This window comes from Halichoerus grypus, chromosome 7 (genome assembly GCF_964656455.1).
Source record: "Halichoerus grypus chromosome 7, mHalGry1.hap1.1, whole genome shotgun sequence".
NCBI classification, from domain to species: domain Eukaryota; kingdom Metazoa; phylum Chordata; class Mammalia; order Carnivora; family Phocidae; genus Halichoerus; species Halichoerus grypus.
In genome coordinates, this window is record NC_135718.1 from 23,880,188 (window position 1) to 23,897,981 (window position 17,794).

The following is a 17,794-nucleotide window of genomic DNA, read 5'->3' on the forward strand; positions in this document are numbered from 1 at the left end:
GGTTTAAAACACAAACTTCCCATCGGCAGAGCCCTTGACTATCTTGTGTATGCCTTAGCCCAGCTCCTAGAACTCTTAGAACAGTGTCTATTTTGTAGTGGGCATGCAAGGCACCCTGTTGAATAAAGAAGTAATAAATGTTCTTGTAATAGGGGCTTGATACATGTAGATCCCTGAGTCCTTTTCTAAATATCTAGTTCTCTCTGGAAGACCAAGGCTCCCCATGCCTCCTCTTGTCTCCTTCTCCATGAGCCTTCCTCTCTGCTTCCATGGAAGCAGGTGCTGAGGACTAAATTCAAACCAAAGCAGAAAGCCATGTTCTGGGAAGGCCAGCCATCAGCATCCCACAGTTGTCGGTCTCCAGAAATTCAGGCCGCATCCTTGGCTACTGGTGTGTGTCCATGCCACCTGATTGTTTTCTCATTAGGGTGTAGATGGCTTAGCACTAAAGGAGGTCAGCAGCTACAGTGGGATTGCACTGAGTGAAAGTGAGACAGGAGCCAGACCTTAATAGAAATAGGCAGGGGACCAGCAGCAAGGGATCCTGGGAGCAGAGCCCATCCCCACAGCATGATGCTCCAACCCTTGAGATGGTGGACAGAGGCAGGGATTAGAAGGTTTGAAAATAAGACCTGGAAGAGGCAGAGAGTGGAGGGGAGAGTAAGAAAGAAACTAAAAGGCAGTGGAACCAACAAGGCAAAGGGAAGAAAGCTGGGTTTTTGCAATGAATTTTAAGAATCATTCTATGTCCAAACAACTTTAATTCCTTTCTCAAAACTTAATAGGTTCCTTCAATGGGTTAGAAAGTTTGAAGTCCATAACGCCCCCCATAATAGTGGTTTAGAAACTCTGGTCTGTGAACCTGTGAATATTGAGTCAGGAGTTGGGGGGAAAAGGGGAATCTAAGTGATGGACACAAGAGGGAGAAGGTGGACATTCAAGACAGGAGGAAATAGATGGAAATCAAAAGAGCTGGAAGAAAGGAAAAGGAGTGCCACCTGGTTTTTCCATGGCATTATATTTCTCAGTCTCTTTCTTCATGTCAAGTCCTGAAGCAAGAGATAAAAAGAATCCTAGAAAGCATAAAATTCAGCCCTTGCCCTTAAATGTTTGCAGTGCAGTCCAATGGTATTATTCACTCACCATGTATCTGCTGTGCACCAATCGTGCACGAGCCTCCATGTTCAGGGCTCTGAAAGATGACCAATAAGACAGTTGCAAACCCTATGAATCTCACAGACTGAAAAAGACTTCACACTCCCACTGCAGAGATGACCAATATGTGAAACACTCAGAAAACAGTGCAAAAATAAAGACAATGGCAATTTGCCATGACCCAGCCATCCTACTTGTAGGTACAGGGTTACGAGAATTCTATGTAGGCACTTGGAGGCATATGCAGAGATAGAATAGTACTGCTGAAAACAGTCCAAAACTAGAAACAACCTAAATGTCCACTGATAAGAGAATGGAGAAATAAACTGTGTGTATTCCTATCATGACAGAATGCCATATAGCATTAAAAGTGTCTGGACGAGATGGATATGCCCCAAGATAGATAATGTTGAGTGACAGACCCATGTAGGAGAATGATAGCACTTAGATAAATTATACACTTTAAAAACACATAAATCCATACTACATATATTTCTGTGGATAATTAAATACGTACTAAATGTATCAACACATGCACTAGAAGGATATGCATCAAATTCACGGCAGACCCTGATCTGTGTAGGGAGTAAGGGAAAAGGATCTGAAACGAAGCAATAATGAGAAGACCGATTCTCCTGGGATTCCCTGTATCTTCATTTAAAAAAATCTGAAGCCAAAGTCATAGTGTGTTAAAAGTTATTAATTCCAGGTGGTTGGTACACTGGTGCTTATGAGATTATTCTTTGTACTTCATTACTGCATGTTTGAAACCCTCAAAGAGAACTGCAAGAAACAATATAGGTATGAAATTGTGGCTGTAGGATCTATAGTGGAAATCACAAACTGCAAATTTTACAGAAGCCAGAAGGGCAGCTTAAATGGACCATGAGGGAGCTGAAGCATGGGAGCAGACTCTTGTACATCAGATGAGAGGTGGGGCCCGGAAGAGCATGCCCAGCCCAAAGTAGGCAGCTGCCTTGCAGTCCAGAAAATTGTTAAGACTATGGGCATTTGGGTTCAGTGCTGCCAGATGTTTCCAACTTTGCAAATTTGGGCTCCATTAAAAAAAGTGCAGACCAAACTAAATACACCTGTGAGCCAAACCCTGCAGCTTAAGAAATTCAGTGAAAGGGAATGAGTAAGTGCTGAAGGAATTGAGGAGGGCTTCCCGAAAGAGGTGCCCTGACTGTGTGGTTAGGATAAGAAAGGAGGAAACTTCTTTTTTTTTTTTAAAAAAAGATTTTATTTATTTATTTGACAGAGAGAGAGACAGCGAGAGAGGGAACACAAGCATGGGGAGTGGGAGAGGGAGAAGCAGTCTTCCTGTGGAGCAGGGAGCCCGATGCGGGGCTCGATCCCAGGACCCTGGGATCATGACCTGAGCCAAAGGCAGATGCTCAACGACTGAGCCACCCAGGTGCCCCAAGAAAGGAGGAAACTTCTAAGGCATTCCAAATGATGTGCCTATTCAATCTTTCATAAAGGAGTGCGACTGGGCATGTAGGTTGTGAGTGGGGGAAGTTTGTAGAAACTGGGTCAAAAATTCAAATTATATTTGTAACAAGTCACAATACATTAAGCTCCATGTGCCCTCTCATTCAGGGTCCACAAATTACAACCTGTGGGACAAATCTGGCCTGCTCTCCATTCTGGAAGGCCTACAAGCTAACAATGGTTTTACATCTTAAATGGTTGGGGAAAGAAAAGCAAATGAAGAATGGTACTTTGTGACATGTAAAAATCGCATGCAATTCAAATTTCAGTGTCCACTGGTAAAGTTTTATGGGAACACACTGATGACCATTGATTTGCATATTGTGAGTGCCTATGGCTCCTTTCACCCTAGATCAGGAGTCAAGTAGGTGCACTCGAAGACCCTGTGGCCAGCAAAGTCAAAAATCTCTAGGGAAGATCTTTGTCGACCCCTTTCTAGGGGGCCAAGGTTCTTCCCTGCAAGTGACCCATTTCTTGCTTATTAGATGACGGAGGCTGCAAACATCTCTAATGTCCCCCTGTGGAGATTATTTCATGGATGTGGGAATTCCACATCCATGCCAGGAAAGCCAAGCTCAGAGGGAGAGCAGGTGAGGCTTCTAAGGTCACAGGGATGGTAATGGTACCCTGAGCACTCTCCCCGGAGTGTGGAGCTCCAATACCCAAGCTCTTGGCCACCGCTCCATCTCACACAGCAGTTTGTTGATCAAAATAAGTCTTTTCCTTCCAGGCTATTGCCAGCCCAATGACATCCAAAGGCCCCTATGCGGGCACACATGCTGCTTTTGTGTTCCTTGGCACCAATAGGAGTGTGCTTTTGGGATGATGGAAGTCGGTTGACAATGTGAAGGATGTGAACCCAGCAGCCAGCCTGAGAGGCAATGACTTCAGAATTCCACTGGATTTACCGATTACTCGAATGACTTACTTTGGGCAAAGTAAAATTGGGCTCTTCCAGCAAACAACAGAGAATTGAAAAACAGATCAATGGAAGCAGCACCGGTTCATTTCCAATGACCTTATCGGATGCAGTTACCGGAGGCTAAACAATGCATTTATGCTCAGGGTTGGGTCTCTGTGTGGCGCTGAGGCTAGATTTGAGGGCACATTCCCTGCTGAGCATGTGGTCACAGTCTCTTAAGTGGAAAGAAGGTCTTCATTTTTTTTAACCTCTGCATCTTCAGGGTTTGCATAATTTTCTAGGCAAAATGTTATCTCCCCCCCTTTACTATGGCTATTAGTTCTGCTGGTGGAACAATGGATCAGAGATTTATGCCAATTAGAATTGGATTTATCCAGGGAGTCAGCAAGGCAACTGGCCCTAGACAATTTGCTGTAAGCATCTCTAGCCTTCCTACCGCTCACTCTCCCCTCTGCAGGCCAGGCACGGTCTACTGCTCCATGTTTGCTCACAATGCTCCCTCTCTCCTTCTTCTCTGCAGAGCCACAAAGCCTTTTCTAGCTATTGTATCTTCAATTCCTTCTTTGATATCCAGTGGCAACTACAATTTGCCCCATACCTTCCAACTTCATTGTTCTCCAGGTCTAGCACATGTTCGTCATATCTTTTCAAACAGGCTGCGTTTGAATAGGTCTGCTGTGAGTTGGTGTCTGGAGCACAGTGGCCACCCCTCAAGACTTAGTGAATAACTAGCATCCCCCCACTCTTGCCCCACATACCACGCTCCTTTACTGAACAAACCTTGGCAAACTCTACTACCTTTCCTCCAATTTCAGCTCTGAGCCTGATGTTTGAAATTCACATCCCTTGCTCTCAGTCTGCCTCTTCCTGAACGTGTGAGAGGAGCACTGAATTTCTCTTGAGCCTCCATGTCCACAACTGCCCAGTGATAATGATCTGATGTACTTGGCAGGGTTGTTGTGAGAAATCTATGAAATCAAATTTGGGAAAGTGCTCAGATACCTGGCACAAAAGCGGGTGTTGGACAGACACAGGTTGGTAAGAAGATACTTCTGACTCCTGGCAAGAAGTGTCCACTTTCTTCCAGGGAGGCAGGACTTCCCTCTTGGTTTCATTGTTTTTTTCCCCTGAGAGGCTGCCAGGTTCTCCCTAGCTCCTGTAGAAGATCAGCTAAATCACAGCCAGTTGGTTCAAATATTTCATATCAAGAAAGAACCTCAAATGTAGCTTTGAGGATGCAGGAAAGCAGTGCTTTTCCATCTGATTCCACATCTGAGACACGCAAGAAAAGAGCTTTCCATAAAGGCTAATTTGAGATGGCAAATAATAGACCAAAGAGGCCCGAGTGCTCCAGCAGCACAGGCATCTCAGCAGCTAGAGAGCTACTGCCTGAGATGGCAATAGGCCCTCTGGCTTGTCAATCATCCGGCCCTGTTCTCAGCCTTAAGTAATAAGAATGGTCACATTTCACAATGAATTAGGCTAGACTAGATGGTTCCTGTCAAGGTTACCAAGGAGATGTTGAAATAATAACATCTGAAAAGACAGTGGAAAAAAGGGCAATGAAAGTAAGCAAATCTCATGCCTACAAGCCGGGGACTGTCTCTCCCACACAAATTCCCCTGTCGAGCTAGTGTTGGAAGGTACCCTGCTGCCCAAGCCAGTGCTTAGTGAATAACCAGGAGAAGTGGAAGCTGGGGGACTCCTGTGAAAGGTGGAGGAAATCAGGGATCACTCCCAGGAGGGTCCCCATTCTCTAGCTGCCCCGTTGTGCCCATGCATCATTCCACCCCTTGCCTCATCATCCTCCATAGACATCTCTGCACACAGAAGGCTCCGACTCCTACCCAACCCCTAGGTCCCCATAACTTGCAACTACTGGATTCTGATCATAGCACTTCAGAGTCCAGGGAAGTCACTATAATCACAACCGTGGGAAGATTATTGGGGACCAGGCACCGGGGTGGCTCAGTCAGTTGAGCATCTGCCTTCGGCTCAGGTCATGATCTCAGGGTCCTGGGATCAAGTCCCTAGTTGGGCTCCCTGATCTGCAGGGAGTCTGCTTCTCCCTTTGCCCCTCCTCCCACTCGTTCTCCCTCTCTAACAAATAAATAAATAAATAAATAAATAAATAAATAAATAAATAAATAAATAAAATCTTTAAAAAAAAGATTACTGGGGGACCATAAAATATACTTAACTCATTCACATATTCATTTAATCATTCAATACATACATGCCATGAAATCCTTAGTGCAAGCACAAAACTGATAAACATATGGCACCCAAAGGACAAAATATACAAAGACCCTCCCTCATAAAACTTAAAAGTCATGTATGTGTTTACACACATACACACATATGTCTGTCTTAAAGGCAGATGAAGGTGGAGGAGGAAGTTACAAAAAATGCCATATTCATTAATATTTATTGTTGAAAGCAGTGCAAAGGGAAACTACCTAGGGCTAAGACAGCATATGGCAAGGGGGTCCCCAGTGTGACCTGATGGGCTAAAGAAGGTGTGCTAGAATAGCTGATCCTTGAGCTGTGACCTGAAAGATACCTAGAAGTTTGGTTGTTCAAGTGTGGAGTGCAAGCACCTTCTAGGCAGATATGCAGACAAAAATCTCGGGGCAGGAAGGTACCATTGGATCAGAGAAAGGTGGTCAGAGTGTGGGGGCCATAAATGAGGTCCTGGTCATGTGGTCAGTGTAGATATTTGTAGGCCGTTCAATGAGTTTAGATTTTATCCTAAAGGCAATGGACAGCCTTCTAGGGGTTTTGAGAAGAGGAGTGGAATTACCATATTTTCAATTTCAAGAACATCACTTTGGATAAGGTAAATTCCTAAACATAACCTAAGAACCCTCATGGTATCAATCCCTTGACACCCAGCCATGCACTCTTCCATGGCTCTTTGTTTTGTTTGTGTTCTTTGTCTTCAAATCAGTCATTCTTTCAACAAATAATTACTGACTTCCTACAATGTGGCAATTCCCCTTTCAGGAGGAGTACTGACGTCACAGTACTCAACAAAATGATTAAAAATTTGTGCTTTCTTTGAGCTTACATTCTATTACCTATTAATTGGCTTTTCACTGGTAAACTGCTATTGAAATTTCAAGACCAACTCAACTGAATTTTTGTGTGTGTGTGAAGTCTTCACTTCCTTTTACTCATATCCCAGTTATACAACTAGGGTTTGCTGATGATTGGTGTATCTCCCTCACCCAACACATTGGCCTGAGTGTTCCTTATAGGTAAAAAGAATTGTATTTACCTCTTTAATTCCCTCTAAGAGAGTCTGAAACATATTAGAAGCTTATTACACAATTTTCAATAATGAACTGTATATATTATTCAGAGCTCTCCAGAGAAACAGAACCAATAAGATATGTATATAGATTTGACCCTTGAATAATGCAGGGGTTAGGGGCATCAAGTTTCTGCATGGTTAAAAATCTGTATATTAGGGTGCCTGGGTGGCTCAGGTGGTTAAGTGTCTGCCTTCAGCTCGGGTCATGATCCCAGGGTCCTGGGATCAAGTCCCGCATCAGGCTCCCTGCTCAGCCAGGAGCCCGCTTCTCCTTCTGTTCCTCCTCCCTGCTCATGATCTCTCTCTCTCTCTTTCTCTCTCATGCTCTCTCTCTCTCAAATAAATAAAATCTAAAAAAATAAAAATCTATATATTACTTTTGACTCCCCCAAAACTTCGTAGTCTACAGTTGACTGGAAGTCTTACCGATAACATAAAGTCAATTAACAAATATTTTGCACGTTATATGTATTATATACCATATTCTTACAATAAAGTCAGCTAGAAAAAAAAAAGGTCATAAGAAAGAGAAAATACATTTATAGTGCTGTATTGTATTTATTGAAAAAAAATCCACGTATAAGTGGACCCGTGCAGTTCAAACCTGTGTTGTTCAAATGTCAACTGTACGTGTGTGTGTGTGTGCATGTGTATACATAAATATATCTATATAGATAGATAGATAGATAGAGAAAAAAAAAAAAGAATTTACCATAAGCAATTGGCTTACACAATTATGGAGGCTGGCAAGTCCCAAGATCTGTGGGATGAGTCAGCAAGCCAGAAACCCAGGAGAGCTGATAGAGTAGTTGTAAGCTTGAAACCCAAGAAGAGTGGATTTTTTTAGTTGGAGTTAAATGCCAGGAAAAGCCATGCCCCTGTTCAAAGGCAGCCAGGCAGGGGGAATTCTCTCTTGCTCATGGGAAGGTCAGCCTTTCTGTTCTATTCATATTTCTAACTGATGGGATAAGCCCCACCTACATTAGGGAGGGCAATCTGCTTTATGAGGTCTACCAATTTAAATGTTAATTTTTTTTTTTAAGATTTTATTTATTCATTTGACAGAGAGAGACATAGCGAGAGAGGGAACAAAAACAGGGGGAGTGTGAGAGGGAGAAGCAGGCTTCCCGCAGAGCAGGGAGCCTGACGTGGGGCTCGATCCCAGGACCCTGGGATTAAGACCTGAGCCGAAGGCAGATGCTTAATGACTGAGCCACCCAGGCACCCCGATTTAAATGTTAGTCTTATCCAAAAACACACTGGGGAGGGTAAGTACTACGGTGAGCGCTGCGAATTGTGTAAAACTGATGAATCACAGACCTGTACCCCTGAAACAAATAATACATTATATGTTAATAAAAAATAAATAAATAAAAACAACCTCACAGAAACAAGCAGAATAATGTTTAATCAAATATCTAGGTACCCTGTGGCCCCGACAAGCTGATATATAAAATTAACTATCCTAAACTGATAAATATTTAAATCCACCAAATGAAGGTAACAAGAGAAGCCAATAAAACCTTAGTGAGAATGAGCTAGCCTTTCTTCCTCTCTGACCACAGCTGAGCTGGAATCAGGGTTAACCGTGAGGAGAAAAATACAGCATCCAATAGCCTACATGATGAGTGAGTTTTTGGTTAAATGGGAAGAGTAAGCATGCTTATCCCCAAATGGGCCCCTTGCCCTCACAGTGCTTAGGGGATATATCAAGATTTTTGAACTCCTACTTCAATCCATGTCATTGTCATTCCATGAGGGAAAAGCTCTGGCTGGCCTTTTGGGTCACCTGATTTTAAAGTTGTTTTCAAACCCTAAGGCAGAGACAGAAATTTCCTCTTGGCCATCTTTCCAGGGCTCACACTTGTGGCTGTCTAAACAGCCCTGACAACATCTGGATCGTTTTCATACTAGAGAAACTCTGAATTTAATAAAAAGTTAAAAACAGGCAGCCTGAATTGCTTATACTTGGTTGGACAACTGCTTCCAAACTCATCTTAATTTCATGAAAGAACAAATCCCTGTCTGTCCCAAATCCCATGTAAGACAACTGTGCTCTACCCTTGTTCCTTTTCTACTTACTAGCATTTAAAGTATCTTGCTAAAGAAGGTAGAAGGGGGCAGAAGCTTTGCTGCTCTTGCGGAGTCTTAGTGGGGAGGAAAGGAAAACAGGAGTGCTAGCTCGTCTTTTCAGTAAATGGTTTGGCCCTGAGGTCAAGCTCCCTCGTATCCATGTGACCAGCTAAACTCCATCTGAAGCTGAGAAAAAAAGTTATTACCATTTAGGATTAGATGAACACAGAATTTAAACTGTAGCCTTAGACTTGCTAGGGAATGCTCAGCCATGTAGAGTTTGTTGTACATGGGATATTGTTCAAAATAATGCCCAAGAGAAGCATGCAATGAGTTTAAAGAGGCCCCATACAAGAAAATGCAGAATAAATCACATAATGGGATGAGGAGAAAGCTAAAAAGAAGAGGGACCAGTATGTGTCCTTCATACAAAAGCAAGGAGCACCTGATTTTAGAACCATACATGTCTTCACTGCCCAAGATTCGAGGACCATGTCAGGTTTGACTGTGATGAGCAGCCACATCTGGTTTAATAAATTCAGGCAAACTATACAACCTTCTTGAACGTGTGTACCTTTGCCTTATGGAATTTAGAATTCAATACTTTAACTCCTTGATGGCCATATCAGAGGAAGTTCTAGAAAAGTGGAAGGTTTTCTTTTTATAGCTAGTGACTAAGTGAAGGATAGGACATAATTTGCAAAAGTTAGCTCACGTCAGAGATCCTCATGAACAAAGATGGTGGTATACCCAGTATTTCGTATGCTTCCCAGAATCTGTAAGAAAACATCTTAATCTCCTGGCAGAGTATTCTGGGTAAAATGACAGAGTCATTTGTATGTCACATTTATTTAATGCACAAGCACGCAAACTTTATGAAGACAGGAATTTCTGATTTGCCCATCTAGAACAGTCTCTACCACATAGGTCCCCAAAATTTTTTTAACTTTTATTATTATTATTTTTTTATAGTATAACCTTACAAAGGTCTTGCCAGGACCCTAAATCCTTGGGATTTCTCTCTCAGTGTATCTCTGTTACCTATCCCCCTCTGTATATACATACATGTATATGTGTGTATGCAACCGTCTACACATACACTTGCATATACATATTTGTGATACATGTATATCTATACATTTACCAAATCATTTGTATTTTAGAAATAATATTTATATTATAATACTTGCTTTAAACATCTAGAACTTAGGCTACACACACATTATTGCTGTGTATCCACCAAATGATGAAGCTTTAGACTCAAGGCATTAATAATATGCTGTATCTTAAATACTGTTTATGCTTTTACAGCTACACTTGCATACAATATTGTTAACTCTTAATAAAGCGATTTTTCAGCTTAACAATAAGAGTCTATTTGTTTAGGTACTTTAATTAGAAATTTGGTTGGTGAGACAATTCTGTGGAGGGTGTACTTTAGGAAAATGGGAAGAAATTACTGGACAAAACTCAAATTATAGCCTTACATCCTGAGCAACAAATTCTACGGGAAATCCTTGCTCACATTTTACAACAGAACTGCCCAGAGAAGTCTTGCCATAACACAGGTTCACATCTACAGACATCAGTTACTAATGCAATACACCCCTTGGGAGGATCAGAGCAGTTCTTCCTAGGGTTTGATATCTTATCTTTCCATTTTCAACCAGAGAGCTCTGGGGCCCAACCCTGCACCTAAAACATATCAAATGCTCAAAAATGAGTGTTCAGTCTTTAAAAGACAAGTTCACCACCCTTGGAGTTTTTTGTTTTTTGTTTTTTAGATTTTATTTATTTGAGAGAGCGAGAGAGAGTGAGAGAGAGAGAGAGAGAGAGAGCATGAGAGGGGAGGGTCAGAGGGAGAAGCAGACTCCCCGCCAAGCAGACAGCCCAATGTAGGACTTGATCCCGGAACTCCAGGATCATGACCAGAGCCAAAGGCAGTCGCCCAAACAACTGAGCCACCCAGGCGCCCCCACCCTTAGATTTAAGAGAAAATACTTCCCTGACAATTTAGAAAATTCAGAGAGAATTAAAGAAGAGAATTTAAAATCACTCTTTGTTACGCTTGTCCTAAATGTTCTAAAGGCATTCTTGTGGAACCACTCAGGTTTTCTATTATAAACCTTTTTTTTTTTTTTTTTTAATAATGAGGACACTGGGAATCCTAGACTTTTTCTCTAGACAAGTCCTGTAGACATGAGACCCTTGCAGTGCTTCTGCTAATTTGCTAAAAACGTGAAGATTTTTAGGATTTCAACATTTTAAAAAGAAGCAGAAGGAGTGATTCGATCTTAGAAATGAAGAAAAGAATTACCAGACAGGTAAGCCACGGCTACTGGATTGTACAGAATCCTAAATCTGAGGTGCCCTAAATCTGAGATGAGATTTTTGTCCATTTGTTTTGTTTGTCTTCCCCAATTTGTGTACCAGTTTTCATCACAGCTGAGTATTTTCTGTCACTCGGAAAGCCCAGAGGCCTTGCCAGTCAACACTTTGGATGTGAGAATGGATGTAGAGAGGTGGGCCATGGCAAAGTAGTCAAGTTGGGTGCCAGATTATGACATTTGGACAAAACTGCACAGCTGCAGTTGTAACAGATTATTTTAACTGATACTCTCGGGAAAAAGTAAAGCACAGAACTAGCCATTCGCCCTGTATTTGCCTCTTCCTCAGAGCCCATAAGTCTCATCCCGGAAAAGACTGATTCAAACTATAAAGACATTCATGAACGCAAAGTTTCAAAGAACTGCAGTGTTCCCTAGGGGAAGACCACACTCTTCCCCCAAACCAGCAGAGAAGCATTCTGTGAGCCCCATCTGTGCCAACCCCACAACATGGCAGATTCCCTTAATATTGTGGAGCAACTCCCTTCATTCCATTCAGCAAAGATGAAGGTGTACAATGTTCTAGTCACTTCAAAGTGCGGGAGGCGAGGGTGGTATTGGCTGGTGGAGGGTTACCATGACTATCCTCCCATATCCCCCTACATATCCATGTGCACACAAAAACACATAGGTGATCAGCTTTTCAGAAATTAGAATTAGATAGACTTTTAAAAACTAGTACCAACTTATTAAAATTTTCTTTAATATTCAGAAAGTACTTTGGAGATTTTTACAACTTTAAGATCATCTATTCTCGGTGTAAAGGAACATAGAAAAATGTTCACAGAAAATTAATCTGAAGTAGAATGACAACTCTGTGTGTGTGGTTTGTGTGTGTGTGTGTGTGTGTGTGGCACAGACTCCAGGAGTTTCCCTTAAAATATTCTCTTATTTCAGTATGTTGGCTGTTTTATTTCCTGTGACTGTCCCTGTCCCTCGCCCCCTACTGGACCGTTTTGGAAAGAAAGAAGACATGTCTAAAGACTGAAGCTTTCTGTTTGCTTGGATTTTGAATAAATGGAAATTTGTTAGAATATCTTAAATGCTGTTAGAAGCAACTGGTCACTTAAGAGCCTAGCTTCTCAGATGCTGTCAGTGGCCTTCTGAATCGGTGGGTACAGAACACATATTTCCACTTTACAGATGAGGAAACTAGGGACCAGACTGGAATGCTTTGGGGTTCCCCGGGAAAACCCGTGGCCTCAGTGGAGACAGAACCCAGGTCTTGGGCTCTTATTGGCCACAGCAAAATAAGTACTCACGTCATGATTTGGGTCTCCACTCCTGCCTCCACCAGAGCCCCGTCAACAAAGAGAGGAACCGAAGTGAAGCCATACTTGTCCCAGGAGTGGCCCTCGTCAAAACTCACCCTGGGTTAGAAACAAGTACAGGGAAGAGACAGCTGAAAACCAAACCACACTCCTTTGCAACCATTTTTCAGGTTATTAAATTCTCCTCTGTATCTCACTTTCTGGCAGTTTGAATTATCAATAGGCATTCATCTTCAACATCTCCCCATATTATTATGAGATTTGATCAAAACTGCATTTCCTGGCCCAGGCAGAGACAGCACCAGAGCTGCAGAAATATTTCAACATATTAGAATCAAAAAACAAAACAAAAAAAACAACCCAAGAAGTAGGGCTTAGTGGATGGAGTGTCACGTTTCAAGTACTCCGAATGGAACCGGAGGCTCAATTTACAGCACAATCAATCCGGTCCGTGGAGTTTCTGACACAGATAAATTGAGTAGTGCGGGGGGGTACCCTATGGGAGGGGAGGTGTGTGTCTTTCAGATCAAACTTTAAAAGAAGCCATTTCCTATTTGTTCAGAATGAATGTTAGGATCGTTTTCCCTCCCCAGTGCCACTTTCAGAGCTTTTAGAGATGAGTGCTGAGTGTCTAAGATGAACTGGGCAATACTGTGCCATCTTTCATCCAATGTAAGAAAAGGTCTGGCCCTTTCTGGTTACAGCACCTGAAACTCTTTAAAGGGAAGGTTACTAGTGGAGGAGACTGGGGCAATTTTGAGTGCTTGCTTCTTTACCTTTCTTGATATTATCAAGTACCTGACTCTCCTTCTTCCCCAAGGCGGCTTTATTTGCTTCATTTCCTGTGATCCTTCTTGGCTAAATTAATTCTTAATTTCTTCTCTGACTCCATAACTCAGGATTCTCTGAGTTCAACTGTAGGAACTCTGTAGGCTTCTCCTCTTATAATGCTGAGTGATGACTTCTTAATGGACTCTAAATCCACCAATTCAAAACTATAATCTTTGGAGTTCACTGGTCATGTATGTCTGGTTTGTTGAATGACTCCTTAACACCACCCATACATCTTTATTATAATGTTTCTTACCTGATATTTAATAAATAGAGGTCTGATTTTTCCACTGAACTGTGAGTTTTTTTAGGTCAAAGGCCATACTATTCATTTTTGCATTCCTAGTACCTAGCAGAAAAATGGGCACCTAGTTGGCACTATTTAATGTTAAATGAATAAATTAACAAAAGAAATAAAGAATGATTTACCACACTCTTCCAATCCATCCATTTTTTTGAAGCATGCTTTACGCTGGCATCCATGAACTGGATGCAGGAGTCCCTCTGCCCATTACTAGTCAACCTACTCAGTCCATTCTCTACATATTTACTTCTTTGTCTCTCTCACCCTCTCTGGCTCTTTCTCTTTCTCTCTGTCTTATACTTTCTTAACATTTTTTTTTTTTAAATTTGTGGTATACCTAAGTCTATCTTCACAAAAAAAGGAAAGCAGATAGTCTGACATTAAGTTTTTATGAGTTCACAAATTATCAGTGTATGTCTTAACTTTTTAAAAACAATTTTATTGAGTTATTGTTGACATGTAAAAATTGTATGTATTTACAGTGTACAACTTGATATTTTGATATATGTATACATTGTGAAAAGATCGCCACAATCAAGCTGGTCTTGATCAAACAGGGGTGGCAGGGTGGGGGCAGGAGGGAGAAATGAAGACATGTTGGTCAAAGGGTTCAAAGTTGCAGTTATGCAAGAGGAATGAATTCTGGGGATCTAATGTACAACATGATGATGACAGTTAACAATACTGTCTTGACTTTTAAGAACTTGCTTATTTCACACTTTTTTTTTAAATAGGCTGAAGGTTACATAACCATCAAGCTGACCCAGAGAATGTTGGGCAGATCTGAACTGCTTTTCTTGAAAATGAGTTTCTTATTTCAAAAGGGAAAACAAGAGCATGATTGGGAATGGACTTCACCTTTCTTAACATGGACCTGCTTGGTTCTTAAAATAATCATAGTTGTTTTCAAGTATGCTATGGCCACTAACCATTTAACTAGGAGAGAAGTCTAGGAGATAAGAAATCATTTGTTTGGTTTTCTGTTTGGGCGACTTAGGATAAACTGATTATTGTATTGATAGGAAGAAGCCAAAGTGAGTTGAAGGACTCTGTCCTTCTCAGAATTTCCTGACCACTGAAGGTCATTATTAACACTAGAAGAGTAAATAGCAGTGGGTGCTACCAGCATCCCAGGGAAGGAGGAGCCTTCATACCACTGCCATTGAGAACAAGGCAGAAGACAGTCATTGCTACTATGTACAATATGAAGACAAAATACCACAGAGTAGACAAGGAGGGGCCATCACAGCCTTCTAGCTCTGAGATGGAGGTGTCAAGGAAAAGCCACGCCCAAGATGGAAAGAAAAAGTGGGGGATAAGAGGCCTGTTGTATGAACTGATTTCATATGGAAGGGGAAGAAGCATGAGTTAGAAGGAAGAATGAGATCAGAAGAAAAACTAAGAAATGCCAAAACCCAGGTGGGAAAGCTAGCATATACAGTAACTGAAGTCCAAGGAAGCCATTATAATCCATGCTTACAAGCATAAGCAAGGGGACAGCTCTACAGAGCCAGGGCGAGGAATGGATCCTGCGGTTTTCATTTATGGTCAACGTACCACTTGGAAGCTCAGGACTGTGCCATGCAGGTGACTTTATGAGATTAGTAATTTCTAATACATGAATATTGTGAGCTAAGGGAATTATTAAAAACTAAACAAAATAAACTCTCTAAACAAACTCCCAAAAATATGACATGAGAAAACTTAATCTCTTAGGTATCAGAAATTTGGGTCTGGACGGCCTGCCATTTGTGAGAGCTAGTCTTTTTTGATTGCTAGGAGTTTTCTTTAATGCTCTGAAGTAACGACAGTGAATGGTTTCCCCAAGGGATGCACCTTCTTTCCCCCACTCAGTTCAGTAGCTCCTTAATGGCCAAGACAAAGGAATTGGGAATTCTTTATTAGGTCCACAGCTGAAAGTGAAATTGGTACTCAGAGAGGTAGATGTAAATAAAGTTCCAATGGACCTCCAAATAGTGGCAAGACAGGACTATAAGATCAAAATAAAATAAATTTCCTTGGTCAAATATTTATTGACACCTCTTATGTGCCTGGTCTGACAGTGGCCTCTGTTCAAAGGATCTAGTGGTGAACAGGAAAGGGAAGGCTGTAGCTTAAGCAGAACTTACATTCTAACTTGAGGAGATAAATGATATTCAGACAAATGGGTTGAAAAATATGAGTTGTAAAAGAAATCTGAGTTATAAATACTTGTCATGAAGACAATTAAAACAGAGTGATGTGATAGAGGGTGACTGCATAGCTACTTTGTATTGAAAATCTAAGAAAGTCCTCTTTTAAGAGGTGACATTTAAACTATGCAAAGACCCAGGTGAGAGCCATTTCCAGCAGAGGGCAGATCTAGTGTGAAAGGAAGGTGCTGTGTGGGAAGGACAGAAAGATGGTCAGTGGCCTTAGGTTAGTGGGGAAGTAGATTAGTAGAAGGAAATGGAATCAAAAATAAGGCTGGGCAGACCATGAAGGACCTTGTTTCCAGCTGAAATGAGAGAGATAGGATTTGATTTAAACCTTAAAACATAATTTTCATTTCTTTATAGTGAATGGACTGTCAGGTCTCAACATGGATACAAGGAGATGAACTAGGAGAAAGAGTAACAATTGTGAGACCACGTAAGACAAGTGGGCTGGATAAACGTTACAGTAGTCTAGAAAGAGAGATGGAAAGGATAATTTTAGAGGTGAAGTCAATAGGATTTGGTGATAGAATGTATACAGGTTGCTTGAGCAAAAGAAAGAAATCATGGACAACATAGATTTTTATGGTTAAGCAGTTGAGATTGGGAAATGGGAAGAACAGGAGAAGCAAAGCTTTCTGCTTGTTTCTGTTTGGTCCACTTCAAGGTTTAGATGATTTTTGGACTTCCATGTTGTGATGTACTGTCAAGGAGACCTTTGTATGGATGGATCCAAATTTCCAGGAAGTAATCAAAGTTGGAAATATAGATCTGGAAGTCGCTTTTAAGGTAGGACCAACTTAAAGCAGAATGTTTAATTAGAAAGAAAAAAAAAGCCCCACAGCAAGAGAAAGGAAAAGAGTAACTAATGATAAGCTCAAACTGAAAACAACTGGGGTCACTGTCAATCATAAAATAAGTGTGTTCTAGAAATGACACTATTGTGAGAGGTGATCAAGCCACTGTGAGTCTAGTATGTGTTCACAGATAGATAACATGCATAATAGAAGAAATTATCCTACTAAATCCTAAATACTATGTTTAGTTACAATCCTTGTAGAGAAACTGACAATCAATGTGATTAAAGTTAAAAAACAGGTTGTTCTAGAAACAGGTTATATGAATTGAAGATAGCTTAGGGAAAAGAAGAATAGAACTGAACTCATTACCACTGCCTTTTAATTTTTTTTAGTAAGAAAGCTGTAGTTAAACAAATAAAAACAAACCTATTTGTTGACTACTGAAAAGGGGAAATGTCTGTGAAAGAAATCAGTCATTGGATGCATAAAAATATTAATTAAAAATACAGATAAAATAAAGGAGAAAATATTTCCGTTCTCATAACTGTTCCAAAGAGAACAAACATTTTTGCACAAGAATTTAAGCTCCCAAGTATTTTGTCTTGTTCACTTTTATAACCCAGCCCTTAAACGAATGCTGGATAGATAGTATATGCTCAATGCATGTGTGAGGAATGAATGCATAAATGCATAAAATCTGTTTTGAATTGCATCTCTGATCATTTTCCAGAACTTAGAAAGGTTAGACAAAGAGATCTCTTGAGGTCCTTTCTAGCTCTATGATTCTAAATATCATGTGCAATTCTGGATCAGACTTATTCAGCATAGCTCTGGGCAGCAGAACAGGTACTAATGGACATTAATTATAAGTAGATTCACTATTGCTCAGCATAAAAACAATCTTTTAACAGCTAAAGCCATTATACAAGATGGGAACTCTGTCTTGGGTATATGTGGGTTGTTCAGCTCTGTGGCATTGTGGTGAAGTAGGGTGATCCTCTGGGGTGTCATAGAGGTATATGCCACACTAGGTGTGAACCCAAACT

At 41.1% G+C, this 17,794-nt stretch overlaps 1 protein-coding gene across 1 annotated transcript in view; it reads right to left on the reverse strand.

Moving 5' to 3' along the window:
• The window catches only part of SORCS3 (sortilin related VPS10 domain containing receptor 3), a 578,941-nt gene that overhangs the window by 61,858 nt on the left and 499,289 nt on the right, over nt 1-17,794 (reverse strand). The window contains exon 14 of the mRNA XM_078077136.1: nt 12,610-12,717. Within this exon, the coding sequence (XP_077933262.1) occupies nt 12,610-12,717 (108 nt within the window). The remainder of the gene's footprint in view (nt 1-12,609; nt 12,718-17,794) is intronic.